General features: G+C 59.7%; 1 protein-coding gene across 1 annotated transcript in view; it reads right to left on the bottom strand.

Annotated features, from left to right (window-relative positions):
* FOXK1 (forkhead box K1) overlaps positions 1–8992 on the bottom strand; it is a 40324-nt gene extending 31332 nt beyond the window's left edge. The window contains exon 1 of the mRNA XM_054572384.1: positions 8451–8992. Within this exon, the coding sequence (XP_054428359.1) occupies positions 8451–8992 (542 nt within the window). The remainder of the gene's footprint in view (positions 1–8450) is intronic.
* Positions 8993–27016: the final 18024 nt, after the last annotated feature.

The following is a 27016-nucleotide window of genomic DNA, read 5'->3' on the forward strand; positions in this document are numbered from 1 at the left end:
CTTCGCCCTGGCCTGCGCTGAGCTCCAGCTGCTGGCGCGTGCGCGCTGCCACCTCAGGGCGCGGCCACCACTGCAACCCCACGAGGGGCGGGCTGGCCGGGCGGCGTCACCGGGCGTCTGGGGCCAGCCCCACCCCTGGTTTTTGCTGTGAAAGAGGTGTTTTCTGACCACTGATCAGAAACACCTATTTTGGAACTTTCCATGAGCCAGATGTTGGCATTTCTCTCTGAGAACAGCCAGCAGCCTGCAGAAGACTATATACAGGGAACAGGACAAATAGGGCCCCTTTTTATTACAAAATCACAAGCATGTCATTCTGTAACATACAATGTCACATGCAAGCGCATCATGTGACATTTTGGGAGAAATGTTCAAATTAAAACTATAAACGACTACACCCACGTGACTACCTTGCCGACCACGCCCAGGCAGGCCTCGCTTCTGCCGGGCCCTGTGCGTAAACAAACACCCGCTCAGCCTCCGGAGGGCCAGGCGCGGCCCTGCGTCCTCGAAGCTTCCCGAGGGCGGGCACTGCTCAATGGGCACACTGCACGGGGCCGGGCACACTGACGGGTGCCACCTGCAGTGCACGGGCGTCCCCGCAGACGGCGCGGAGGCACGGCGGGCACACGCGGCACGCGCGCCCTTGGGAACAAGGACGGCAGGCCCCCGCGGGGGCAGAGGCGGCGACGTGCCGGGCAGGGGCCTCCGTCACGCAGCCCACACGGCGGGCCTGGGCTGTGAACGCCGCGGGGAGTGTTGACCCCCCGCCCCCCGCCGTCCACGGGAACCCTCTCAGGCCCCTCGCGTTCCCCTGGGCTTTAGTAACTGGGAGGTAAAGGCACACGGGAGCCCCGAGTTGTAGCTGGCTCGGTCCCGCGGGCAGAAACCGGGGACCCTGGGCAACCTGCGAGCACCAGGGGCCCGCCAGCCAGCGCTGGGCCCGCGCCGCCCGCCGCTGCGGCCGCGGCTTCGTTCCGTGTGTCGGCCCGAGGCCCCGGCCAGGACACCCCTCTTTCTCATGCAGCCGCAAATTGTGGAAACAGTCCTCGTGCCCAGAGGGGAATGGGGTCAGCCCAGGTGGCCACACCCAGGAGCCCGGGGCGTCAGAGACCTGCCCCCTCTTCAAGGACACCAGGCACAGCAGCGGCACGTGCGGCCCCTTAAACTTAATTGGAAAATGAAACAAAATTCAGTTCTTCAGTCACATTAGCCCCACACAGCTAGTGACACAGAGAGGTCTGACCCGATCACTGGGGAGAAGGCAGAGCGGCCGTAGGAAGCGTTGGCCAGGCCTGGTGACCAGCCCGGGACGGGACTGGCGGAGGCGCGGAAGGCCTCCGGAGCGCCTGGCGTCGCCGCCAGAAGACCTGGAAGAGGAGCAGGGCTCCCTGGCTCTCGGGCCTCCTCTCCCTCCAGGGAGGCCGGGGGGCCACGCTGCGGCTGCCTGCACCGCCCAGCAGGCGGCGTCCCGGACGGGAGGAGCCCCGGGCGCCTAGGGTCAGGCTGGCCGGGCAGCGGGGCGGGGCGTTCTTTCTTGGGGGCTCCAGCGGGGACGGGCTCTGAGGCAGAAGCCTGCCGTTCTTCCAAATTGCGTAGCTTTCGTTTCTTAGGTTGTTTCAGTTTGTAAACTCACCCTTTAGAAATAAGAGCATTAAAAGCTAGCAGGGGGCATGAGAGGAGAACCCAGGTGTTAGAGTTCAGCCTTGATTGACAGGCTTAGTGACTAACGCGGGGGAAGCTGCCCTGCGCAACGGGGAAGCTTTTGAATGAAGCCTCCTTTCCTCGTCGCCCAACCTCGGCCTCGGGAACGCTGCCTGGAGGGTGGCGGCGGCGGGACCCGCTCCGTTACAGTAGTGCGTGCGTGCTGGACGGCGCAGACACAGAACACTGCTCCACTGCAGAAAGTTCCGGGCTCTCCATGGGACCCCTGCTGGCGAGCCCCAGGGTGAGCAGGCCCGGAAAATCTTTTCTCACCACGCGGCTGCTGGGAAAGCCGAGGAGCCCTGCAGGCAGGGAGCCAGGCCTGCGGCGAGCGCTCCCGGTTTGTGCGGAGCCCAGGCGGGGGGAGGCGACCGCGCTGCAAGAGCACGTTCTCCTCACTGTGGTGAGTCACCGTTCCCAGCTTCAGGGACGTACCCGCCAAGCGGACGGGGCTCCCGCGGCCCGCAGGGCGGGGGCCGGACACAGGCCTGGGCAGCTCTCCTGCCCCCGCCCGCCCCGGCCCTGCCCCGAGTCCCATCGGATTTCAATGTAACTTTCTTTCCCCGTTGCCTCGGAGTTATCTTCACCGACTCCCCTTCCAGCGTGGCTCCCTGGTAGCATCGAGGAGGCTCCGGATCCTCGTCGGCCACCGGAGCGGAGGCACATCTAGAAGGCTCGCCCTCGGCCCGCCGCCCCTGCCCGGCCGCTCTCAGAGCCCGAGCCGCGCGTGGTTCGCGGGACAGGCGAGTCCGCCTCCCGCGTGTCCGCCTGCAGCTCCGCACGCAGCGGCCGCCCGGATGCCCCAGGGCAGCTCCGCACCCGTTTCCTCAGAGACGCGGCTCAGAATTCCGAAGGAAGCCCTGAAATGATTCTTGAACCCGCCACGCTGCCCCCACACCCAGAGCGCCGGCGAGGGGAGGCCCCACGGTCCGTGGCGAGGGAAGCCACCGAGCACGCACCCAATGTGTCCGCGACGGTTAGGAGAGTGAGCGCCTCTTGTTTTTGTGACAAATCACAGAAAGCAAAGCTTTTTCAGAATGGCTGAAGGTCACGTATTCTCTGTGTGAGAGGAATTTACTGTGAGGGGTGATCGAGCGAACTGTCCCCTGAGAAAAACGCCAGCCGGGGGGGGGCACAGGACCGTGTTCTGAGGTGGCGCCCGCGTCCTTGAGACGCGGGCCTAGCGCCGGTTCAGGGAAGATCCCAAGCGGGGGACCTCCCCACAAAGCCACACGTTGTCACGGATGTCCTTGAGGCCCGCAGAGCCCCACGCCCGCCCTGCCCCCCTCCTGGCCCGCGCCTGGGGCTGCAGGGAGGAGGCAGGGCTGCCGCCCGGAGCCGGCGTGGGGGAGGAAAAAGGCCGCCGCTCCCTGCCTGGTGACGCGAACAACGAACAACGGGCCAGGTGGAGAGTTCCCTGGGGAATGACCAGGAATCGAGGTGCAAAAATACTAAATTTAAGCTGAATTATGTCACAACGTGCTAATGAGGCCAATAACTATGCTATATGACTTTTTCACTGCTATAAAAATACTGTGTCCCACTCGACTCTTAAAGCAAATTTAACAATTAAACTGTATCAAAAAGGCTGACCCTTTAGCTGAGATGGAGTCAAACGGCAACACCGGGCGCTGGATCTCGTGCCGCGACAGCCGGAAAAGGCCGGCGAGGCGGCCCCCGTGGCACCGGCCGCCGACCCACCGGCAACGACCCGGGGGCGCCGCCCCGCCCCCGCGGCAGCTACGGGGCCTGAGGCCCGACTTCCCCGGCCCGAGGACCCGAAACGACATAGCCCCACCAAGGAAAAGCCGGAGCGCCTGCCGGACATTAAAATCTTTTACAGAAAACGAACACTTCCTATGTTTCTTTTGTTTTGGGAAACAGTTATTTTTCACGAAATGTCGTTTTTGAATAGGGTTCTAATGGCGGTTTTTGAATAGGTTAGTTTCTAACATGGTGAGAGAGACAGACAGATCCCCACATGAACTAAAGCGGAGGGGTCCCGGCCGCAGCGGTGTGCGACCTGCCGGAACACGCGCAGGCGTGCGGTGCCCGCAGGCACCCGGCCCCCCGAGGTCCCAGCACACACACATCTGGGAGGTGCTGCCTCTGAGGAAATGCTCGGGGACAAAATATTACAGATGGCTGAGGGCCAACGTGCCTTCAGCTGTCACCTCCTCAGGCTGCTCCTCGGAGAGAAGCCACACGCAGGCGGCTCCTGCCTGGATGCTGGGTGTGTTACATCTCAGCAACGCAGACCCCACCCCGGCTCAGCCTCCCGTGTCCGAGGAAATCCCACGTGGTCCGTTGTCTAGAGGTGGGACCCGTGAGGCCAGGGGACGGCCAGGACACACGCTGCCATGGCCTCGGGCCGGACAGCGCCCGGCCCGCCTGCCGGTCCCTTTGACGCATCCAGGAGGTATGTTCACACACACACACATCCCATTGTTCTTCTTTTTAATCACCTGGCAACACTTGACCAGAAACTAGAAACTCCTGAAAAATGAGAGTAGCAATGAAAATGACCTGCAAGTTCTCTCAGTGAGTCACGATGCAGGGGTCCATTTCCAGGACACCAGAGTGGAAGTGTTTTATATAATCCTCTCATTTTAATATGAAATGCATTAAATGTAGGGTAATTATGGAAATGAGGTGTTGCTGCAATTGGAGGTGTCATTGCTTCGGTGAGTCTCTCCCCTCACATTCCCAAGGCTGGCGCGCAGTGGGAGAAATGCCTGCACGTCCCGTGGCCGGGGACTCTCCCCGCCGGCCTTCTGGCCCTGCCCTGACCTGTCCCCCTGTCCCCTCAGCAACGGGAGGCTTCCGGAAACGAACTACAAATCCAGTCGCACCCACACTCCATGACGGACGACGTCCCTCTCCTAGACTGATTTCTAAAACGCGACATGAACGTTCTTGTCCGGTGCGGAGCCCCGCACTCTCCGGGTGAGCCATGTGCTGGAGACGGTGGCACCTATTTTATTACCCGGTTCGATAGACTGGCTCCCAAAAGCCTTTTTAAAGCAAGCTTGGAACTAGACGACAGCCTAACTTTGAGCAAATACACACGCTACAGAGTAGCTGCTAACTGGCAAGAAAACCGGACTAAGACGGCTCTTCAGCGAGTGCCCGGTCTCGGGCTCGGGCTCGACCCAGCAGCTGGGGCTCCTGTGCCGTGTGGGGGGCGCGGGTCTCCGGGCCTGGGCGGCCCTCCCTCGGGGCTCCCAGTGCGCCCGCCCCGCAGCAGGTCCCGCTGCCCCGGGCCAGCCCGGCCCCTGCCGGCTGAGCACAGCCCCCCTCCCGCTCCCAGTGCCGCCCTGTCCAGGCCCCGCAGGCCCGGCCTGTGCGCCCCTGGCTCTGCAGGCGTCCGCACGCATAGCCACACGTCACAGGGGACTGTCCTGCCTCATCACAGCTCTTTTCTCCACATGACAACAGCCAGCAGGGTCTCCCCTGCCCGGCTTCCAGGTCCGGCTGGGGACGCAGGCGGATCTGGCCCCCTCTCTGGTCCAAGCGCAAACCCAGCTCAGCGCACAGGCCCACTCCCGGGCCCACCGCCCAGCGCGGTGGCGTTGGCGCCATAGGGGCCCGGGGGAGGCCCAGGGACCAGGAGCCGGAGGAGCAGTGTCCTGTCCCCCAGGACGCTGGGTAGTGAGTATTTGGCTGGTACCTGCTGTCTTCACTAAGGCCAGGACACTTCCCAGTTAATTTCAAAACACTTTCAGTCTAATGACCACCTGTATGAAGGCTAGTGGCTAATTCGATATTCTTGGAGCGACCCGTTGAAACAGCAACGAGAAGCTGCTTTCTGTGTGCTTTTAGAGGGCCTGAAACAATTATTTATGTCGTAAAAAGCTTTGGTGGTTACAATTAATTACTTTTTACCACGTTACACGTGCAGAAGCCGTGACCTGTGACCTCTGCCGTCCCCAGCGCGTCCCTCAGAGGGCAGAGCGTGTCAGCACCGCTGAGGAGGGGCCAGGAAGGACCGGGACGGTGCAGGCGACAACCAGCGCCCGGACGGGGCGAGGCCGGGACCCAGCGCCAGGGAGGAAGACCTGGAGCCGCGACAGACGCACGGGCCACCCGCTGCCTGGGAGCGATTCTGGCAAAAACATCAAACCTGAGTCTCTTCAAACCTTTAGGTCCAGCCACCAAGTGACAGGAATGACAGGGGACATGTCACCCTCCACAGACACGATGGGAATCCAGTCTGCGAAAGGAGACTGCGGGAAGCTTGGAGGACCAACGACCGCGATCCCGGGCGAGGAACAAGCCGGGGGGACGGGGGCCACCGCCTCATGTCCCCACCACGCCCACCAAGCCCAGCGTCTGCGCCCGCCTGCCCGACGCCAACCACCGCGCTCGACAGCCTCCTGAGGCAGCGAGGGAAATCCAAGCGCTGACTGGGTGTTTGTTGATAGTAAGAATTGTTATTAATTTTTTAGGTGTGATAATGATATTGTGGTTAGGTTTTAAAAAAAGAATCTTTATCTCTTATGGAAGTATTTCCAGGCCGGGTGATAGGGCATTTGTGATTTGCTTCCAAATAACTGGGGACAGAGAGAAAGATGAGTGGGGACGCGGATAAAGCAGGCCAAGCCCTCACACCGGGGCCGCGGGGCCGGGGGAGGGCGCGCCAACAACGAAGCCGCCTCCTGCGACCGCGGCCCACCGCGCCGCAGCTCCCCGAGTCCAGGCCGCGCTGGCGCGGCGCCGCCCCCATGAGGATTTTGAATCTGTGGCAAAGAGATTCATTCCATCAAATATTAATGGCAAAACTGTGTACCGAAGCCGGAGGGGAAACAATGACTGACACTCCGTGAAAGTCCGCAATGAACTGCCAATTTCAGAGCGACAAAAACGTACACATCCAATGTCCTTGCTCTGAATTCGTTAAAATCTTGATCAGTTTCCATGTGAGCGGCCCAAGATCCTTGACCTCACTCTAGAAAGCAGTTCACAACAGCCCACACTACGTTCGTGAGCACTGAGTCTGCGGTTTCTGGAAGAATATAAAATGCTCAAACTGTCTACAGGCTTGTCAACAGGTTGCGACAGTTTTCAGAAGCAAACAGCCCTTTCTAGGAGGGCACACATGGACGTGCGCCGAACGATGTCCCTCCTTCCGCACGCGTGGGCTGTCCTTGTGCATTCTGCACCTCTGCCCACGGGGACACTGCCCCGAAGCAGAGCCACGGGCAGAAGGGCCCCAGGGGGCAAAGCGCCGCATGGGGGGGGGGGCACGGGACCGCCTCCGCTGCCAGGCCTGCCCCTGGCTCAGAGGCCGGGCTCTGCGGGAATAACCCTGCAAAGCCCAGAAACACCGAAGCCACGTCACAGGCCACAAACGCGGTCTGGCCTATCTGGCGGGTGACCGGAGATGCCTCCGGCGAACACGTCTCCCCCTTGAGTCAGAGAAAACAGCGGTGCATTCGCGATGCAGGGAGGCCCAGGTCCGGTGGGCGCCCCAGGGCCTGGCAGGGCGCTCTGACGCCGGGCTTCCCGCAGCAGCACCTCCAGGACCTGAGTCACATCAAGTGCCCTGGCAGCAACCGGCCCCTGGGGCCCGCGGGGCGGGCGGGAAAGGAGCCCTCGCCTGAGCCTGCTCGCAGCAGGGGCGGCGGCTCCCGGGCGCAGGCCGTGGCCCAGGATGGAGAAGGCGTGAAGGTTATTACGGAAAAGGCAGGACGGAGTAATGACAACCATGAGGTAGAACGGCTTTAATTATTCATCAAGTCCTGGTTTCCCCAAATACATACCTTTCACGTTTGCAAAATGCAGTGAGTCATTGTTGATGTTGCACTTGAAGGTTATTCAATACAATATTTACAACCAAACAAGCCAAGACCCCAGAAGAGGAGCAGTTTATAGAAGCAAGCTCCGGGCCCTGGGAATTGCCCCGGCAAAAACTCCCCGACCACGAGGAGCTTGTAAAAGGGTAATTAGACAGCCAGAGACACTGCGGAACAGGGGGCACACAGGAGAAATATAAACATTAGTGAGGAGTTAAAAAGCAATTACTACATAGAAAAAGAAAGTGCCTAAAGAGGAAATGCGTAGTTAAATGGGCTTTCTTATGATCTTGAGAAACCAAGGATCTTGGGGGAGGGGGGGTGCGTGCGTGGGAACCGGAAGAGGGGAAAGTGAGGGAAGAGCGGAAGGAGCGCAGGGATGTTGCTAAAGCTCCCGGCGTCACGGCCCTGCCACCGGCGGCGCCCCGCGCGGCCTCCACACCCTGCGGTTTTCCCTTCCTGCCCGCGCCCCCCGCCGCGTGCGGGGACCCTGCCCACCCCGGGCGCGCCGGCCTCCGACCCGTGTCGCCACGAACACCGAGCAGAGGGCACCCTCGGCCCGGTCCCCTGCCCTCCCTCGGAGCGGAACGTCCCCTCCCCGCCCAAGTCGCCGCGGCTTCAGACCCGGCCCCTCCTGCCGGGGGCTCGGGCCTTCCGGGGGAGCCCGCACTTCTCCGAGCGGCACCACCTGACGCAACCCGTCTCGCGAGCGTGTGCGGGGGCGACCCCGGGGTCCTGGTCGCGGCGGGGACAAGGGCAGCCTGCAGGCAGGGGCCAGGAGTGACCCCTGGGGCGGGGGGCCCAGACCGGGCGGGGTCAGAAGTAACCCCGTGTCCACGTCGGCCCGGGCCGGGCGAGATCGGGCCCCCAGATCCCGGGCCAGGCGGGGTGGTGGGCGTTGCCCGGCGGGGCCGGGCGGGGGTCGGGGGTCGGGGGTCGGCGCGCACTCACTGCTTGGGCAGCTGCAGGGCGGGCGCCCCGCGCCGCTGGAAGGCGCCGTCCACGAAGACGCCGTTCTTGCCGAGGCAGCGGAGGAAGAAGTACGGCTCCTGGAAGGTGAGCTGCAGGTGGCGCCGCGAGATGAAGCTCGACAGGCCCATGCTCAGGTCCACCGAGCCCTGCGACGAGTTGCGGCCGATGGTGACGCTGGGCTGCCGCATGAGGAACTCGAACTCGCGGCCCTCCAGGCGCGCCAGCGCGGGCCCGGGGCTCCGGCGCACCGAGTCGGCTGCCGCGGCCACCGCGGCCTCGCCCGCCGGGCCCGCGTCCCCCGCGCCCCCCGCGATCGCGCCCGGCGGCGGCGGCGGCGGCGGCGGGGGCTGGGCGGGCGGCGGCGGCGACGGGGTGGCGGGCCCGGGCGCCGCCGGGGCGGCGGGGGCCGCGGCGGCGGGGAAGGCGGCGGCGGCGGCGGCGGCGCACAGCACTGGGCTGCAGGGCGCCGAGCGCAGCGCCAGCAGGGCGCGGGCCCCGCTGTCCTCGCCGACTTCGGCCATGTTCGCGCAGCTCCGAGCGGCCTCCGGCGGCGGCGCGGCGACAGGGGGCGGGGCTCCGCGGGACCCGGGCGGGCGCGGAATCCCGGGCTGGATCGCGCCACGCGGGCGCGGAGCCGGCCGGCCGCGCGCCCCGCCCTCCCGCTGCGGCTCGCGGGGGCGGCGCGGGGGGACCGAAAGGGGCCCCGGCTGTCCCGGCCGCCTCGCCTGCCCCGGGCGCGCCCCTCGCCCACTGCCCCGGCGGTGGGCTGCCCTTTCCTCCGCTCTAGGTGGGCTGGAGCGGGGAACCCCCGAAATGTCACACTGGAAAGTTTTGGTTCTGGAACAAATGACATCAGCAGTTTCCTGGGCCCGAACTGCTCCATCCTCCAACCCAAAAGTATGAGCACACTTACGCACCCAAATGAAGGGTTTCCGTACTGTAAGTGAAGTTTGCCTGAAGGTGCTTGCAACCCCTGGGGCCCTGTGTTTCTTTGTGGAATCATCCGTTTACTCAACCAACGGCCCCATCAAATATCCCGGGAGCAGAGCTGGACACCAGGGTAAACAAACCAGACAGGCCTGCGCTTCGAACCCGTCCCGGAGGCAGGTGCGGGGAGGGATCTCAGCCGCAATGACGACCTGGCCAAGCCGGGCACGCTCAGGTCCCAGTAGCACTTAGTGTGGTGGTCACGCATTCCTGATTCAGCCAGGTGTCGACCCCCCCAAAAGGTGGCAGCGTTCCCACATTTGCATCCTTGAATAATCATTGAGGGTGAGGACATGGACCTTCCGTGGTGGAGCTTAGAATCCAGGGGGGAGACGCAGTCATGAGTGAAGGGCAGAGACTACGGGTGATCAAATCAGCACGGTCACAAGTCCTGGGAGGCCCTGCTGCGGGGCGCCGCGGGAGTGTGCGGGGAGAGTGACAGGTGGGGGGCGGGAAGCCTCTGTGCTTGCCCACTTTCCACCTGGCGCTAAAACTGCTCTTAACCCAGTCGCCTCGGGTGAACATATCGATACATTCGAGGCAATGTGTTGGAGGCAAGTAACGCATTTTGTGAGGTGCCTAACAACAGAACGGGTCGCGCCAAGTTGCCCGTCCCCCACGTGGCGGCTGGGGCCAGGCCCGCCGGGTGCCCGGTCAGTGGTGTCACTGCAGTGTGGGGTGCCCCCTGCAGACAAAGGCCACCCATGGCCCAGGAGGCGCTGATGATGTGCCCTGGGCAGGAGCCCCCTGGGAGCCCTGGGGTGCCGCTGGGCACAACGGTGGCCACTCGAAGCCTTCGTGACCCAGGCGGGCCCCCGTGGAAATGCCTGGGGACAGGTCTGAGCCCCTGTGTTTCCGACGTGGTGGCCAGTGGCTACGTGTGGCTATCATGCTGGTCCGAACTGAGATGGGATGTAAGTGTAAAATACTCAGTACCCTGGACTTGAAAGACTTAAAGAGAAGCAAATCTCATTAATAGTTTTCATATTGGCTGCAGCTTGAAATGATAACATTTTGGATCTCTTCGGTTAAACAAGGTGTATTACTAAGATTAATTTCACTGATTTCTTTTTCCTGCCTCAATACAGCTACTGGAAAATGTAAAACCACACGTGCGGCTCTGTCGGTCGGCGCTGTTCGGGAGTGCCGATGGAGCTTTCTCTGTCTCGGCAGATGGTTCTGTCTCCACTGTGACACTTCACGTTTGGGGGCTCCTGGCTGCCAGTCTGGGGTCCGAATCACGCGCATCCCTCCCTCTTTCAGCCTCGCGTAGGTTTCCAGTCCAAGGCTGCCTGCGGGAGTGGCGGAATCGGCCAGAGGCAGAGCTCACAGTCCATCCGCCGGCTGCGCTGTCCCTGCCCCAGGGCACTTTGTTTTTTGGCTGCGGAAACCCACTCTGGCCAACTTAAACAAAGAAGGAATGTCTTGGCATGATGGTAGGACGCTCACAGAACCCAAGACAGCCCAGAGCCAGGTTTCAGAGAGGGCTGATCCAGCAGAAAACCCTCCCACGGTGGCTCAGGACGCCCCCCTCCCCGCCCCCCCCGCCCCAGGTTTATCAGCCCCGGCTTTCCTCTCCTGGCACCAACCTCAGCGAGGCTGGGGTCCCCAGGAGAGAGCGGCGGGTGGCTTAGCGGGGGCTCTGCCCAGCCCCGGGCCCAAGGTGGGCAGCCCGGGAAGACGGCTGCAGAGGCCTGGCCGAGGCTCAAAGCGAAGTCTGGTTGCTGTTAGTGGGAGGGGGAGGGGGCCTGAGCCGGCAGAAACAATAGATGTCCACGGTCTCATTCCAACCAGGTTTCGTCAGGCCGGCGGCGGACTCCGCCAATTCAGCTTTTTCAAAAAGACTGAAGTTCATTTTTAAACAAACTTTACATTATGGAAAGATTGAAAACATATACAAAAGAAGACAGAATGAACAAATAACCCCCCACGGCCCCATCACCCAGCTGGAACAATGACTCATTTATGGTCAATCTTATTTCACCAGCAAGCCACCCAAAGCCCTGGGGTTCCTTTGAAGCACATCTCAGGCGTTACCTCATTTCCTATAAGTCAGTGTGTGTCTCTAAAGAGGCTTTTCTTAAAAAAACACAACCACAATATCATCACTTGTAAGAGAATCCTGATAATGTCTTAATATTCACATTTCTGGCCAGTGTTTTAACTTTATTAACTTATTTTTAACTTTATTGAGGTATAATTTACATAATGACAACATTCACACATTAGTATACAATTTTAGTAGGTTTATACAGTTGTTCAATAATCACCACAATCCACGTTTAGACTATTTTAGAATGTTTCCATCACCCCAAAAGTTTATGTCTGTTCAGTTAACCCCCCTTTGGGAAAACAGTCTGGTTATTTCTTAATAAGTTCAACGTACCCTTGGTGTGTAACCCAGAAACTGCATCCCTTGGAATCTACTCAAGAGAAATGAAAACACACGTTAAAGACAAGGCGCCGGGCCCTGGCTGGCACGGCTCAGTGGGTCGAGCGCAGGCTGCGAACTGAAAGGTCATGGGCTCGATCCCCGGTCTGGGCACAGGCCTGGGCTGCTGGCCAGGTCCTCGGTTGGGGGTGTGGAACAGGCAAACACGCATCGGTGTGTTTTCCCTCCCTCTTGCTAAAAATAAATAAATAAATAAATCTTAAAAAAAAAAAAAGAATAAAAGAGCCCATGAATGTGTATAGCAGAATCATTCATAAAACCCAAACTGGAAACAATCCATATGTCTATCAAGTAGCTGGATCAATTTTAAAGAACTGTGCTACAGTTACACAGCCAAGTGCCGTCAGCAATACCGAGGGTGGAGCTGCTGGGAAGCAGCAGTGGCCCCCTCCCCCGCCCCGCCCAGTGCTCCCCGAGGGGAGCCAGGCACAAGCACCCGCACCCGGGGGGGGGGGGGCTGCCTCTGTACGGGACGTGGTGGGGAAGGGAAGCTACAGAGGAGAAAGCGGCTCAGTGGCTGCCTGGGCCACCCCTTCTGGAAACTTCTCCCCGTCCCTCCCCAGGGGCCCTGGTGTAACCCCCTCACTGAAAACTTAATGCTTTCAGTCCTGCAACCAAAGCTCCCCTAAAACCACGGCGCTCCCGGCCTGGCCACTTCCAGCAGCAGAACCCGAGAGAACGGGGTGCAAAAGGACGTAGCAGGAGATACCGTGCCGCATACATTTGAAGAAGTGTGTCTCCATGTTTTAGAATAACAACACCTTGGTTTTCAGATCTTCGAAGTGTTTTGGACGGGGGTTAGAGAGTGTTGTTACCCTGCTTTGGCCGCTGAGAAGACGGACAGCCAGGCGTTGCGCGTCGCGCCCAGGTCTCCCAGGGGCTGCTGGTGAAAAATTAACCCGACCTGCCCCTGGAGCCGGTCGCCTGCCCGGTCCTCGGCTCGTCTCTGCGGTTTGCTGCGTCATCGTTGGTCTGCGTCCCCGTTTGCTGAGCGCGGGCCATGCCGTGTGCGTGTAGAGGGCTCGGTGCGGCCGGCCCTCCGCCGCGGCCCCCTCGCCGGAGGCTGGCTCCGTGCGCGGCCACTCACGGATGGTCCGCCGCGCTCAGCGTTGTGGGGGTCTCGTGGTTCAGCCTGAAACTATAACCCAACTCTAAGTGAAAAAAGACCCAAGTCGGAGGGCGGCTAGAAACCTCCAGAGCTGCGACAGGGGGCTGAATGACTTAGACAGAGATGGCGGGAGAAAACAAGACCGGACTTGAGTGAACGGCACGGCTCAGGCGGAGCCTCTTGTTTCTCCCTCCCTTCGGACGACCTGCGAACAAAGCCCGTGTCGTGAGGTGGGAGGAAGGAGAGAGCAGGTGTGGTTTCCCACTTGCCTGGGCAGGGGGGGATCTGTGTCCTCGAGGAGCGGCCGGGATTTGAGACGGGGTCCTCTGGGAGGGACCGGGCTTACTGCCGGGGTCGAGGGCGCAGCCGGCGGTGCTCCCAGCGGGGACGCGGGTGGGGAGGCCGCGACACGCACGTGATGGGGGCACAGCCCGCTTCCTGCGGCCCCAGGGCTGCCGGCAGCCGCACGAACCCGCCGGGGAGAAACCAGCCAGCTAAGAGGCTTACCAACTCATTTTGTCTGCAGGATCAAATCCAGAAGGCATCTCTGTGCCTCCCTCCTTTTAGGTTTGTTATTTCCGTCAAGGACAAGCGGCCTGCTGGTGAACTTTGGTTGAGGCAGCACACCGGCCTCCTGGGGTTGAACAAATCCTCCCTGGCAGGCAGGCGCTTTCCTACGACGCCAACAGGAGCAAATGCGGGTCCCCGAGGGTGTTTGGGATAAACCGAGGACCGAGGTCAAGTCTGAGAAAGCACCAAATAAGTAAATAGGAGAAGAAAGAGCACAGCACCCAAGAAGATTCCCGAGCCCCTTTTAAAACGAGGCCCTTAAACCCCGACCCCATTCAAACAGAGCCGTGCTTGACGGACGCAGGAATGCACGGAGCCTCTGCAGCCCCGGCCACGCTCCCCGACCACGACACCGCTGCCCCTGAGCGAGCCCCCGCCCCGGGGCGAACTGCCCAGCCCCTGCTCCGCAGACGTAAGGAGCCGCTGAAGACGGAAGATGGTAAAGGGCGGGGAGCCGGCCTGTCTAGGATGCCAGAGCGAACCCCTGTTCACGGGGATGGGGGCAGGCAGGCGTCCTGTGGGAGGCGACCGGCGGCCTGGCCGGCTGTGGCTGCCACCTGGCTGCTGGTCCTGCGGTTTCGGGCGGTGCGGCGGGGCCAGTGGCCCCGGCCGGGGCGGGGGGAGCCGCCAAGCCGCCAGCAGCGCCCCCCGACCCTGTCCGCTCTGTAGTTGCCCAGCTTTGATTCTTTCTGGGAAGACATTGCGTCTTAAAATGACATTTCTAAGCCATGGCATTTCTCTGCCTTCCTTGAAGCCAGGGGCGGCCGCCCGGCTTAACCGTGGTTGACGCGTGTAAGTGGAGCCCGCCCGCCCGAGCCTGCCCGGACTTTCCCGGCCTGAGCCAGGAAAGTCCTGTATGCGGGGGGGACGCTGCAGTCCCAGACAAGCTGGGACTCTTGGCCACGCTGGAGAGGGCTCTCCGGGAGGGACGCAGGGCGTCTGGGCTCGCTACTGGAGTCCCCGTGGGACGAGCTTAAGACAGGAGCCACCAGCCTACTGTGACAGAAGGAACCGACGGGAAGAGCGGTGACCGAGGCACCTGAAGGGGACCGAGAAGGGGCAGCACTGAGCGGCTGGGTGCGAACCTGGGGCTGAACCTGGGGCTGAGGTGGGGACAAGTGACGGGGATGGGGCTGTAGCAACTTAGGAAACCAGAGGAGCTGGAAGCCCAGTTTACGAGGGGGGCTGGCCGGTGCGTTGTTTCTGTGTTAGAAAAGTAGCTGCGGGAGGAGAACCCGCTGCGTCGCAGGCGCAGGTGCCGCGGGGTAAAGAGGCCGGGCTGGAGGAGCTCGCGGAAGCTCCACAGGTGGGGACCCGGAGGGAGGAAACCTGGCCGGCCCGCCCTTCCTCCCCCACCTCGCGGGCTTGGTCTAGCGCCACCTACTGGCAGGCCGGAGCCCCAGCCGGACCCCACGGAGCAGATCTACTGGGTGGGTCCGGGGCCCGGAGGCGGGGACTCCCAAAGGGGCACGCTTTCCCTGCTCACGGCACCCTCCTTTTCCCGGGAGGAGGCCACCGCACCAGCATTCGTGGGGTCGCCCTGCTTCTCCTCAGAGTTTTATCACATGCACATGCAACCCTGAATAATGTGGTTTGATTCTACCTGCTTTTCAAGCTTCTGTGGTTGGAATGATGCTGTATATGGTTTACTGTGTCTGGGGGTTTTTTTTTTGTTTGTTTGTTTTTTAAAAGGACACTAACATGATTAAATTTAGTAGTCGGTATTACTTTTTTGTTTTTATCCTCACCCGAGGACATGCTTATAGACTTTGAGAGAGAGGGGAAGGTGGGGGGGGGGGGAACAAATGTGGATGAGAGATGTTGATCGGTTGCCTCTCATACGTGCCCTGACCTGGGGCCGAACCCTCAACCCAGGCATGTGCCCTGACTGGGGATCGAACCCGCAACCTTTCGGTTTACAGGAAGACGCGCCAACCCACTGAGCTGCGCCAGCCAGGGCGAGTCTGGCTTTTTACATTCAAAGTGTTTGAGAGATGCACACTTATGTTGCAGATGGTGGTCCTTCATTCACTTTCAAAGCTTTATAGTGTGAATGTTTTATAACGCACTTCCCGCGGTCAAAGGCTGATGGACATGTTTAGCTACTGCTCCAAGCACGTTTCCTGTCCAGGAATCCTGGAGGACGTACGTTTCTCTAGGTGGTCCTCAAAGCGTGGTGCCCAGGCCATCGGCACAGCCAGGGAACTGGTCAGAGGGGCACGTCTCGGGTCGCACCCAAGCCTCCTGACTCACTCCCTGGGGTGGGGCCCAGCAGCTCCCCAGGGGGTTCTGAGGACGCGCAGTCCCAGGACCACTGCCGTGAGCTCTACCTCTAGAAGGAGCCTTATGAGTCATGGGTATGCAAAGTTCAGCACCGGCTCAGCGAGGAGGCGTTGCCAGCCAGGACTGGAAACCCCGCTCCTCGTGGCTCTGACAACCGACGGGCTTTATGGCCTGACTTACGGGAACTAGGGGAAAGGGCAGCCCTAGAACTCAGTGGTGCCAACCCGGACTCAGCCTCTGTCCGGCATCTGGCTTCCCTGTCCTGGAAGGATTGGCTTCCCTGATGTCGAGGTGGCTGCAGAGGTCCTAGCCGTCCCCGCCCCTCACCCTGTCTTCACAAACTAGATTCAGAGACCAGTTTTGCTTCATGCATCTCTTAGGAACAAAGCCGCTTTTCTAAGGATCTCTTCCCCTTCCGGGGCCCACTTCCCCTCAGGCCTCATTGGCCAGGGTCACACACGTGCTCTTGTCCCGCCCACGGGGGTGGAGACCACCCTGCCTTCTCACCCAATCAGGATGCTCTCGGAGCTGGGCCCACCTCTCTGGAGCTGATGGAAACTGGGTATCTGGACAAAACCTGGTTCTCTTGGCGGAGAAGGGCGAGGGGTGGGCAGGGGCTGCTGGGTGGGCAACCAAAATATACCTGCTACACCAGGGCAGAGGTCAGGAGACCAGGCCCCCGCGCGTGTGGCTCAGTGGATTGAGCACCGGCCTGTGACCCAAGGCTCAGTGGATCGAGCACCTGCCTGTCAACCAAGGAGTCCCCGGTTCTATTCCTGGTCAGGGCACAGGCCTGGGTTGCAGGCCAGACTCCCGGTTGGGGGTGCACGAGAGGCAACCACACATCGATGTTTCTCTCCCTCTCTATCTCCCTCTCTCTTTCTCTAAAAATAAATAAATAAAATCTTAAAGAAAAAAAAAAAAGAGCGCTGGAGACCCCAAGGCACAGGTGGAAAGAGATTTTCAGGGCTGGATGTGGAAGCAAAAACTAGGAACCACGGATCCTGAAGGTGCTGTCCTTTCTAGTACATTTATTAAATGTAATGTTGTGGTGCCCACGATCACTGAGGTCAGGTGGTCTCGTTTCCTGCCTGGTCTGAAGTCAGTTCGCGCTCACTGCTCTGCAGCACGGCCTCCCTAACGGGTGCCCACCAGAGCAAGGCGGTCATTAAAAATGATCATTGCCAAGCGGCGAGTTCGCCTAGCAAGGACTGAATGGAAGGACCTCCGACGGACCGCCGAATCACACCGCAGCAGGCCGCGTGGGAGAAAGGGGATAGCAGAGGGCTGTTCCAATTTCTATTAAATTTCATTTTGCAAACTACGCTTCTGATTAGATGCAACATATGTTCACTGTAGAAAATCAGGGAAAACTATACATATGAACCTAGTCATAGACGTATTCCCCCCTCACTTGATACAGAGTTGCCTCATGTTATTAAGAATCCCCAGTGAACGTCATTTTCAACGACTGTATGGCGCCGGCACTGATCAGTTACCCTTGGCTCCACACTGCGTGGGCTCTGGAGGGGCTCCCACAGGGAAGGGGCGGGGTGAGTGCCGGAGCGCCGCCTGCCTTACCGGCCTCGCTGGCTGGATTCTGAGGGTCGCTCAAAGGTTCAGCATCCTTCTAACCTCGGCTTCAGCTGGGGGAACGAAAGCCTGTGTTGAGGACGGGGTGGAAGGAACGTCTCTGAATTTTTTTTTTGTGTGTGGGACCCTGTGCGTTCATTTGTGCTGCAAAATACAAAGTAAAGACAAACCCTGCCGATTATTAGTGGTGTTTCTTGCCAAGACTGGCCATGGAGGGTCTGGCACCTCCTGGGCTGACAGTGCGTGGGTCGGGGGGCCTGCAGCTGGGCCTCCCTTTTCCTGCCCTAACGGGTGTGACCCATCCTTAGGGAAGCATAGGTGTGCCATTAGAATCCTCGCTTGTGTTGTAGTGTCACTTTAATTAAGAAAACAAATCTCACAATAGTAAAGCTGCAGAATATTTAACTGCCCCCTCTATCTGGTAACAGGGTGCGTCTGACTAATCTCTGTCCCTAACCGGATGGGTTCCAGTCACTGAGTTCTGTTAACCTTAATGGATGAGTAGGCTTTGCCCATCACAAATCAAGTCATGAAATGTGGTCCTCAGGTTTGTTTGCTGTGTGAGGACGGCGGCTGACTCTTAGGCTGAAGCACCGCCCTGCTACCCTCCCCCCGCCCCCCGCCCAGCCCCCTCTGTTCTGCACCATAGCGGTCCCACAGTCGCCAGCCTAGCACTGTATCCAGTGCGGTGACATCTGCACCTTGAAACCACCCCCCCGCCCCCACCGGGCCAAGGATGGTACTGTCACTTGCATTCCAAGCCAGGGTTCACCCTATTTTCGCATGGCCCTGTGCCCTCAAATGTGAATGGATGGCCTGCAAGTGCTCCTGAGGCTGCTTCCTGCTTTCCTGGTGTTTTAAAAATTAAATTTTAATGAAAAAGAAGGAGCTTCCACTCAGAGGCGGAATGATCCTCGTGCATGAGGGAACCACTGCATCTGGCTACAAAGGCCATTTCCCTCGGTAACAGGATGATCCAAACAGACCCTCCCGTAACAGTCCTGGTCCCTTGCGGCGGGGTGGTGCACGGGGACTTGCCTGGGAAACGATGGCTTGGTGCTTCGGCCTGTGTCTTCCGTTTAAAAAGAGGGGCCAAATTTCACATTTGTAGATGTGTGAATAATGCATCACTTACTGGTTAATGCATAGTGGCAACACCGGGGATAAAGGGACAAAGGAGTCGAGATTCGAAATGTCTGAGGAGGAAGAGAAGTGGGCTTTTTGTTTTCTCTCCCATCCTCCCAGTATGCGGCTACTTACAAAACTTGTTTAGTGGAGCCTTTGGTTTCTAAAATAAGACAAGTTAGGGCTGCAGGCAGGCGAGCCCCCCTACGCAGCCTGTGCCCCCTGCCCGGGGCCTCTGGGGCCCACAGGAGAATGGGGCCTGTTCCAAGTCCCCCCGCAGGCGGCCAGGCGGCTCTTCTTGTGTGTGAGTCCGGGAGGCCCAGCATCTTGTCAGTGCCCTGCTGGTGAGAGGGGCCAGGGGGTCTGTCTGCTCAGGCCTCCGGAACCCTCTTCCTGCTTAGAAAAGAGGTTTTGTTTGGCTCCCTTTTTGGCCTCCCAGGCACCAAAGGGAGTGATTAATAGGGAGCCACCTCGAGGTTTCAATAGCGCAGCAGCGAGAGCTGCCTCGCCGGCCAGGCCTTTGTTCAGCAGAAAAGAGCTCCGAGGGGTGAGGGCTGCTGCCTGGGAACTCGGCCCTCATGCCGGCCCCGCTGCATCTCTGCCAGGCCCACCTCCTGACCTGTGCCGGTCTGGGAAGATTCCTCTGGGGGCTGCGGGGCCTGCAAAGTGCTCTGGCTGGGCCCAGAGACCCTTGTTTTCTTTTGTGAAATCTCACAGATAACAGCGAAGGAGCCAGGGGCAGGGTGGCTGGAGGGTGCACCTCCCAGGCCTGGACGCAGAGCGGGCTCCTCCGAGCCGGCGCCAAAGCGGCTGGGCCTCCCGGCCTCCGTGAGCGGGAGAAGAATGCAGGCCTGTGAACGGGGACAAGGCTCCCGTCCCCCTTGGCTGACTCTGGGAAGGCTGGGCAGGGCTTTGGGAGTGTAGCAGCTGCGAGGGCAGGCGTGGGAAGTGGAAGGAAGGTGACGGGCATAGGAGTTAAACCGGGAAGGAAATCAGCAGCCAGCGGGCTCACGTTAGTTCACATCACCATCACCGGTGAATAAAGCTCTGTGTCTCTCTGGTTTCAATGGTCTTACTCACTAATTATCAGCCAACGTTACGTTGGGAGGCAACTCAACTTGACAGCCTGCAGTTAAATCTCAGCCACAGGTTGGCTATGGGGATTGTACGTTCTATCGTTTCTTTGGCAGAGGGTGCTGCACATGCTTTTATGTCAGTCAAGCTCGTAATAAATGTGTGTGTACATATGTACTCCTCCCCGCGCCAGCTGTCATACATGTACCATCAGCATGATGTTTAGGGTAAAGACTTCCTGGATTCCCTTTTTAATTTAACCACTTTAACAGTTCCTGTTCGCTAGATGTAACCCGAGATGCCGCCGAAGTGTGTAAACTTCTGAGGAACACTAATTCTACAGAGCAACCTCAGCGGCGGCACAATTGTGAGCCTTTACGAGAAAACGGCAGAAAAAGTCAGGGCGAATTCTGTTTGCTTTTTAGTGACTGCAGGCCCCTTCAGATCTTTTTAGACTTAATGGTATCAAGTCAGAGGGGGGGAAAAAAGGGCAAGAGCCACAACTACCCTAGTCTCCAGCGCTGGTGGGCGCAGCAGTGTTCTTTTCTGTGCCGAATCTCATATACCTGGAGGAGGTGACAAAATAAAAAACCGGACACACTTCTGGAATATAACAATCCCATCAGCTCGCCATCCGTTCACATATTAAATGGGCACAGAGCACTTTTCTAGGCACGGACTAAGAAAAGGACGTGGTCTCAGGCCCGGAGGCGGCCCAGGACCCCCGCCCGACCGGCGAGCGCGGAGTCATTCACCGGCCATCACAACCCTGCCCCCGGTGCACGTCCGGCCCGGGACCCACGTGGACCGCTGGACGCCCCTCCCTGGTTCCTACAGCCTCGCCAGCCCGCGCCTGTAACCTTGGCGGGTCGCCCCACCCCGCTGGGACCCCGGACCCTGCCGACGCGCAACAGTCACGAGGACGCAACGGACCCACGCCCGGATCCCGCTCAGACCGGAAGACGCATCGTGACGCCTTGTGCGCAGGCGCACCGCGCAGCGGGCACGCCCGGCCGCCGCCAGGGGGCGCTGCGCGCCGCCAACACCGTGGGGGAGGGGAGGCCGCCGCGCCGGACCGGACCACGTGCGTACCACGTGGCGCCCCGGCAGACCCGGACCGCGGTAGGGCGGCTGGGTCCGCCACGCTGCACAGTAAGAAGCCCGCGAAAGTGAAGGGCCAAGTTTCCCCGCTGGGGCCCCCCGATGACCCCCGACCTCCGACCTCACTACCTTTAGGGTTACCCCTCACCGGCGACCTCGCGGTGTGTTTATAAACACAACCCCTGGCGGGGCCAAAACCCTGGATAGCGGATTTACACTCGGAGGGAGCGGAACCTTCCGCAAAAGCCTCCTTCCGCGCATGCGCCCTGAGCTCTGCCGCGCGGCTCCCCTTGCGCTTGCGCGCTCGCGCTCTCGCGCTCTCGCGGCTAGGGCAGGTAGTGCGGCGAAGACGGGAAGGGAGGGGTGGGCCAAGAGAGCGGGACTCGGGCGGTGGTTGCCCGGCAGCCTGGCCCCCGCCCCGGCTTGTGCTCGCCGCCGGCTGTGCGACCCGGGCAGGCCGCCTGGCTGCTTGGAGCCCGGGATCCTCGCCGGTGAAGTTGGGCTGAGGTCGTGGTCCCGAACGTCACGTACTGAGCTGCCTTAGCTACTGTCCCGGGTCCGCGGTGGCCCTGGGGACCCTCTTCTCCTGTCCTCCATTTGCCCTTTAAACACACGAGCCCCGCGCTCATGAATGGGCGAGCAGAATGTGGCGCTCACACACAGCTGATCCCATCAGCCTTAACAGTGGCCGAGTCCATTTTGTGCCGTGTGTACTTTATCATAATCCGTTGCGTGCTGCGACACGCAGGGGCCTGGAAGACGCTGTGCAAGTGAAATAACCCCGACGGAAGGAAACGCGTTGCCTGCTTCCACTTCCCTGAGGCCCCACAGTCTCCTTCTCCTGTTCTAAAGGGCCCAGCCTCAGCCCCACCCGTGCCACCTTGAACCCCTCCGGCCCCACCAGCTGCCTTTCCGACCTAGAGCACACGGGCCTTGCGTCCCCTCCTCGCGCTTCCCTGCGGCAGAAGTGCTGTTCCCTCTCCTCTTCTGCTGCTTCCTTCTCCTGTATTTAATAAACGTATATCCAGGCTTACTTCCTGTGGGGCTTGCACAGGGAGCAGGGGACACACAAGTGATCAAACAGAGAAGGACTCCCCTCTCACGGACTTTAAATTCTGACGGAGGCAGAGCCAGTGAACAGAACAGGGCCAGGTGGTGGAGGCGCTGTAAAAGCTTAGTGACAGGGGACCGGCATCTAATCTAGGGCAGGTGATCCTGAAGAACTTGCTGAGGGGGTGGCCCTGAGCTGAGACCTACAAGATAAAGAGGCCACCACGGGAGCCTGGGAGAAGAGGGAAGGAAGGAGAGGTAACCAGTGCACAAAGCCCTGAGGTCAGAACCATTTGAATGTGTCTTGAGAAACAGAAAGACAGACCAGGTGGCCGGCACGTGAGTGAGGGAGCGGCTTAAGAAATGAGGGTGGAGAGATAGGCACTCCATTATGCTGCAGAGCAAGTTACTCTCAAACCTATGAGTGTAAAACAATCATGTGTGGCCTGAGATTTGACGGGTCAGGAGTTCGTTCAGGGCTCAGCGACACAGTTCTTGCTTGGGGTCTCAGGTGGCACTCTCAGATGTGCGTGGGGGCTGAGGGCACCTGGAGGCTGGATGGGGCTGGACGTCCAAGTTGGTTCCCTCGCCTGGCTGGCAGGTGATGCTGACCGTCGGCTGGGCGCTCAGATGGGGCTGCCTTTGGAAGTACCCACCTGTGGCTTTTCGGCATGGCGCCGGACTTTTTGCCCGGCAAGGCTCCCAAGAGAAGCAGGCAGAAAAGACATGGTCCTTTAGGGACCAATGTGTAAATTACAGGGTCCTGGGTTTGGAGGCAATTCTCCTTGTAGCCACGTGGGAGTGTTTCCATTTCCACACACCCCTGCTACCCCTTGTTATTTTCCATTTCTAAAACTGTATCCATTCCAGCGGGTATGAGCTGGTGGCTCACTGTGGTTTTGATTTACATTTCCCTAATGACTAATGACGCTGAGCATCTCCTCATGGGTTCGTTGGCTGTTTTGACTATCCTCCCGGGAGATAAAAATTGTAATAAATATTGATAAAAATACGAGTAAAATTTAATAAAATATTGATGAGTATCGTAACAGAAAGCAAACTCTCAGACTTTCGTGTTAGGGTCACTTGGGGAGTTTAAAACACCCCTGATCTGCAGGTCGCACCCAATGCAGATGAAATCGGGGTCTCTAGGGGTTCCCACGCCAGCAGCTTTAAAATCCCTGCAGGTGGTTTCAACATGCGGACAGGCTGGAGGGCCCCCTTTGCTGTGTCTGTGCGTCACCAAATGGGGAGCTGGTTCAAATGCCAACCTTGATCCAGGAGGTCAGGGTAGGGCCCAAGACTCTGTTTTAAGCAGGCTCCCAGGTGATGCTGAGGCTGCCCAAATGAGCATCGTAAGTAGCAAGTCTCTTCTAGGAGGTTCTAGTGCCGATGCTGCTGTCCTTGGGTCACGTGTAGAATATGAAAGAGAGACCTACGTGGCATCGGACTGGCAGCATCGGCACCTGGGATTTGCTAGAAGTACAGACCCCCAGGCTCCACCCCAGCCTCCCGGGTGCTGGCAGCCCCCTACCCCGGGGTAAGCACCGCCTTGGCCCTGTGGCCCCGCCAGTTCCTAGCGTAGGAGATGAGCAGTGCGTGTCGCCCCGGCAAGTAAGGGGAACGTAACGCTGAGTGAGTTTCTCAAGCGCCCTGCCCTGACCTTATTCAGATCCAACGCCCTGGCAGTGAGGGTGACTGTGTTTCCCAACTAAGTTCGCCGGGCCTCTGAGCACCCTGGAGGGTGCCCTGCGTCCTGCAGGGGGCAGTGCAGGACGGGAATTGAACCAGGAGGGCGGGCGGCCTGCAGCAGCTCCTCCCTGACTTAGGCCTTCATTCCCCTACCGTCAGGGCCCGGCCTGGGCGACTCCCCACGCACCCACCCTGAGCTCTGGGTTCCCGGGGAAATCAGGAGTGTGCGTCCGCCCAGCCCCGCTCCCTGAGCGATCCTCCGACTGGACGATCGGGTGGACAGGTCGGGAGGGAGGGGCGGTGTCACGTTATCGCGAGAGCGTTCATTCAGTCATTTAATCAGCATTTATTAATTGCCTGCTATGCAACTGGCAGCCTGCCAGGTGCCCGGGACACAGACCCAATGCAAAGAAAATAAACAGTGATTAAACGTCACCCAAATACATGAGAGCCAAGAGGAAGTGCTACCAAGGAGAGTTCCCCGGGGCTCAAAAGAGATCTCAGGAGAGGCTGCGACCCTGTCCGGGCCGCAGGAGCTGAGGGCTGACCAAGCAGCTGCGCAGAACGGGTGAGGCAGGGAGCACGCTTAGCGGCTTTAAGATGCCAACACAGTTCTGCCTTGTCTGCGTGAATGACAGATTTCCTTCCAGTTTCCCATTCTGCCTGGTGACAAACTGGACTTAGCCAATCAAAGCTGGAGTTTCCGGGACATTGTGTCCCTCCAAAAGGACCCTAAGCTTTTCTGCAGGGATGGCCCCAAAGGCGACGCCTGCCCTCAGAGTGCTCAGCCAGTGTCCTCTGGGGGTGTGTCGTGAGCAGGGCGTGGCGCGGGGTCAGGCTGAGAAGCGACAGACAGGCTCCCGCCTGCGAAGAACCACTGATTTTATTGAAAAGACTGGACACCACCCACAAAAAGAAAGAGAACGTTGCCGTGTGGTTTGCAAGATGGCAAATGAGAGCCGGAGGGGCGGGGACGCCGCGGCAGTTCAGAGGACGGGGGCGGGGTGCTGGGGCAAAGGGGGTGGCTTAGCCGGGGGGAGGGCAGGCCTCCCCTGCTTGTCCCCTCCGCACCCCAAGGGGCAGGCGAAGGAGGGTGGATGGGGCCCGTGCAGCTGAAATCCCGCCTCACCTTAAATCTGCTCTTACATTTTGCATTCTACTCCATCTGAGAGGCATGTTTAGCATAAAAATAATGTTGTGAATTGCTAGCTAAATTGTTGGAGTTTTCCCTCCCCATCCCTCAGGACAGACGGAGGCTTTGGGGAGGGGCGGGCGTTTCGGGCCCATCACCGACCGCTCTCCTCGGCTGGGCAGGCGGCTGGGGAGGGGCTTCTTCCCTGGGGGCCTGAGGGCCCGCCTGCTGGTGGGCGAGCCCTTCGCCTGTCCGCGGGCCTGAGCTCCGGATGGGGACGGGTCACAGGACCCACCTTGTGGGGTTGGGTGTCGAGTGAGTCACCGTGCATAGCAAGCAACGTTAGATGTTATGACACTGTTCGTAAATGTCGGGTGCCGTGATTACCAGCACCATTAATGGGTCATGGGCGGTCTTGACTGTTCACACCTCAAAAAGCGCGTCCAGGGCCGGGTAGGGGGGCGGGGTCCTACGCGTAAACGGTTGTGGATCTGGGGACCGGCAGGGCTGAGGGGCTCGGCCTGCACTGTGAGGGCCTCGTTGCCGTTGGCCCTTGGAGAAATAGGCAGGGGCAGCCATGCCACACCAGCCAGGCCACCAGCTGGGAGGACCGGGGAGGGAGGCCGGGGGTGGCGACGGGGTCACATGCCGTCGAAGCCAACCTGGGCGAGGTGACAGGGAGGTGCCCCTTTGTGCCACGCTGAATCTTTGCCCCCTCCAACATTCACATGTGGAGTCGTAGCCCTCAGCCTGGCTGCGTTTGGAGGTAGGGCTCTCTGAAGAAGTAATTAAGGGTAAATGAGGTCCCACGGGTGGGCCCCTGATCTCGTAGGATTAGTGTCCCTATAAGAGAGCTTACTACCCCTCTCTCTGTCTGAGACGTGAGGTCAGGAGGAGAAGGTGGTCGCCTGCGAGCCAGGCAGAGGGCACAGCAGAGAGAATCAGCTGGACTCGACGCGGGAGGTCTGGCCTCCAGGACTACGGGAAAACGAATGTCGTTGGCCAAGCTGCCCCATCTGTGGTCCTTTGTCACAGCACTCGGAGCAGACGGACACATCATGCGGACAGAGCGGAGCTGGCGGCGGGAAGGGGGGCTGCCACCTATCAGATGCCCGGCATGTCCAGGCCTGAGATGCTCTGCATGTTGGATTTTTTTTTTTAAGCTGAGAGAGGCTTATTCTGACTGTCCCTGTCCCCAGGTCTCTCCCTCCCTTTATTATTGCATGTTCTTGGGCTCATGTGCTTACTTTATTTAAAAAAAAAAAAAAATATTTATTTATATTTGGAGAAAGGGGAAATGAGGGAGAAAGGAAGGAAGAGAAACAACATTGATCGGTTGCCTCTCACATGCTCCCCACTGGGAACCTGGCCTGCAACCCACGCCTGTGCCCTGACTGGGAACCGAACTGGCGACCTTGCGGGCCCCAGGCTGGCCCTCAACCCACGGAGCCACACCAGCAAGGGCTCAGTTGTAACGTGATGAGCTTGCTGAGAGGGCGGGCTGCTTGGTGGGTCCCTGAAGAGGACGCCTGCAGACGCCAAGGGTCTCAGAGCTGGAAAGGGCCCTGGGGGCGTCACTGCACTCTGATGTTCGGGACTGGACTCCGGTCTCCATGTTCCTGGAAGCCGGTCACCCAGGGGCTGCTCAACGCGCCCAGTGTGGGACTCCCCGCCCCCTGCCCCCGCCGGCACCGCGGAGGGCCTGCCAGTTCTTTGTAAGAAGACGTTGGGTTGCTTAAGTTGTCCTTTGTCCTGAGCCGTTAATCTATTTCCTTGGTTTAATAAAACGATACACAGGACAGAGCCAAGAGGAGAGCTGTGAGGTCTTGAGACCTTTTCCTGGCTCAACAGCAGCCCATTTATTAAAACTTTGCCTTTGCCCCTCGGACACTTCCGAATGCCTCACTCGGCTGCCTCTGCTGGTGTTTGTCTGTCGTACTGTGAGGGCCTCTGTCACATGATGGGCTGACTTGACACCCAGACACACAGTCTCCTTGCCCTCCCCTCGGGGGGGCGGGGGGTGAGCTCCCTCTGGTGCCGCTGGCCTCGGACCGGGCGTCTCCTACGGACTGTCCACCCAGCCTTCCCCTCCCCGGGCTTACGAGGTTTTAGATTTTGGCCCAGACGTCATGTTTTGCAGCTTCCAGAAGCGGCCCTCTCTTGCTTCTTTGCAAAGTGGGACATCTGTTCATCTCTCCTCTCATGGCAGCTGTCCGCCCCTCGGGGCTTTCTGAGGACGGGACATGTCTGCCATGGTCCCTGTCCTGCTCGCGGCAGTGGCCCCAGAGCCTGGCGGCGAGGAATGCCCAGTGACGGTGTGATCCGAACTGGACAGGCTCTAGCCCCGCAGTCTCTGCCACCAGCTCTGTCGTGTCTGG

Source organism: Pteronotus mesoamericanus, unplaced genomic scaffold (genome assembly GCF_021234165.1).
Source record: "Pteronotus mesoamericanus isolate MK-2021 breed Mesoamerican mustached bat unplaced genomic scaffold, CSHL_Meso_final contig_1, whole genome shotgun sequence".
In the NCBI taxonomy this organism is placed as follows: domain Eukaryota; kingdom Metazoa; phylum Chordata; class Mammalia; order Chiroptera; family Mormoopidae; genus Pteronotus; species Pteronotus mesoamericanus.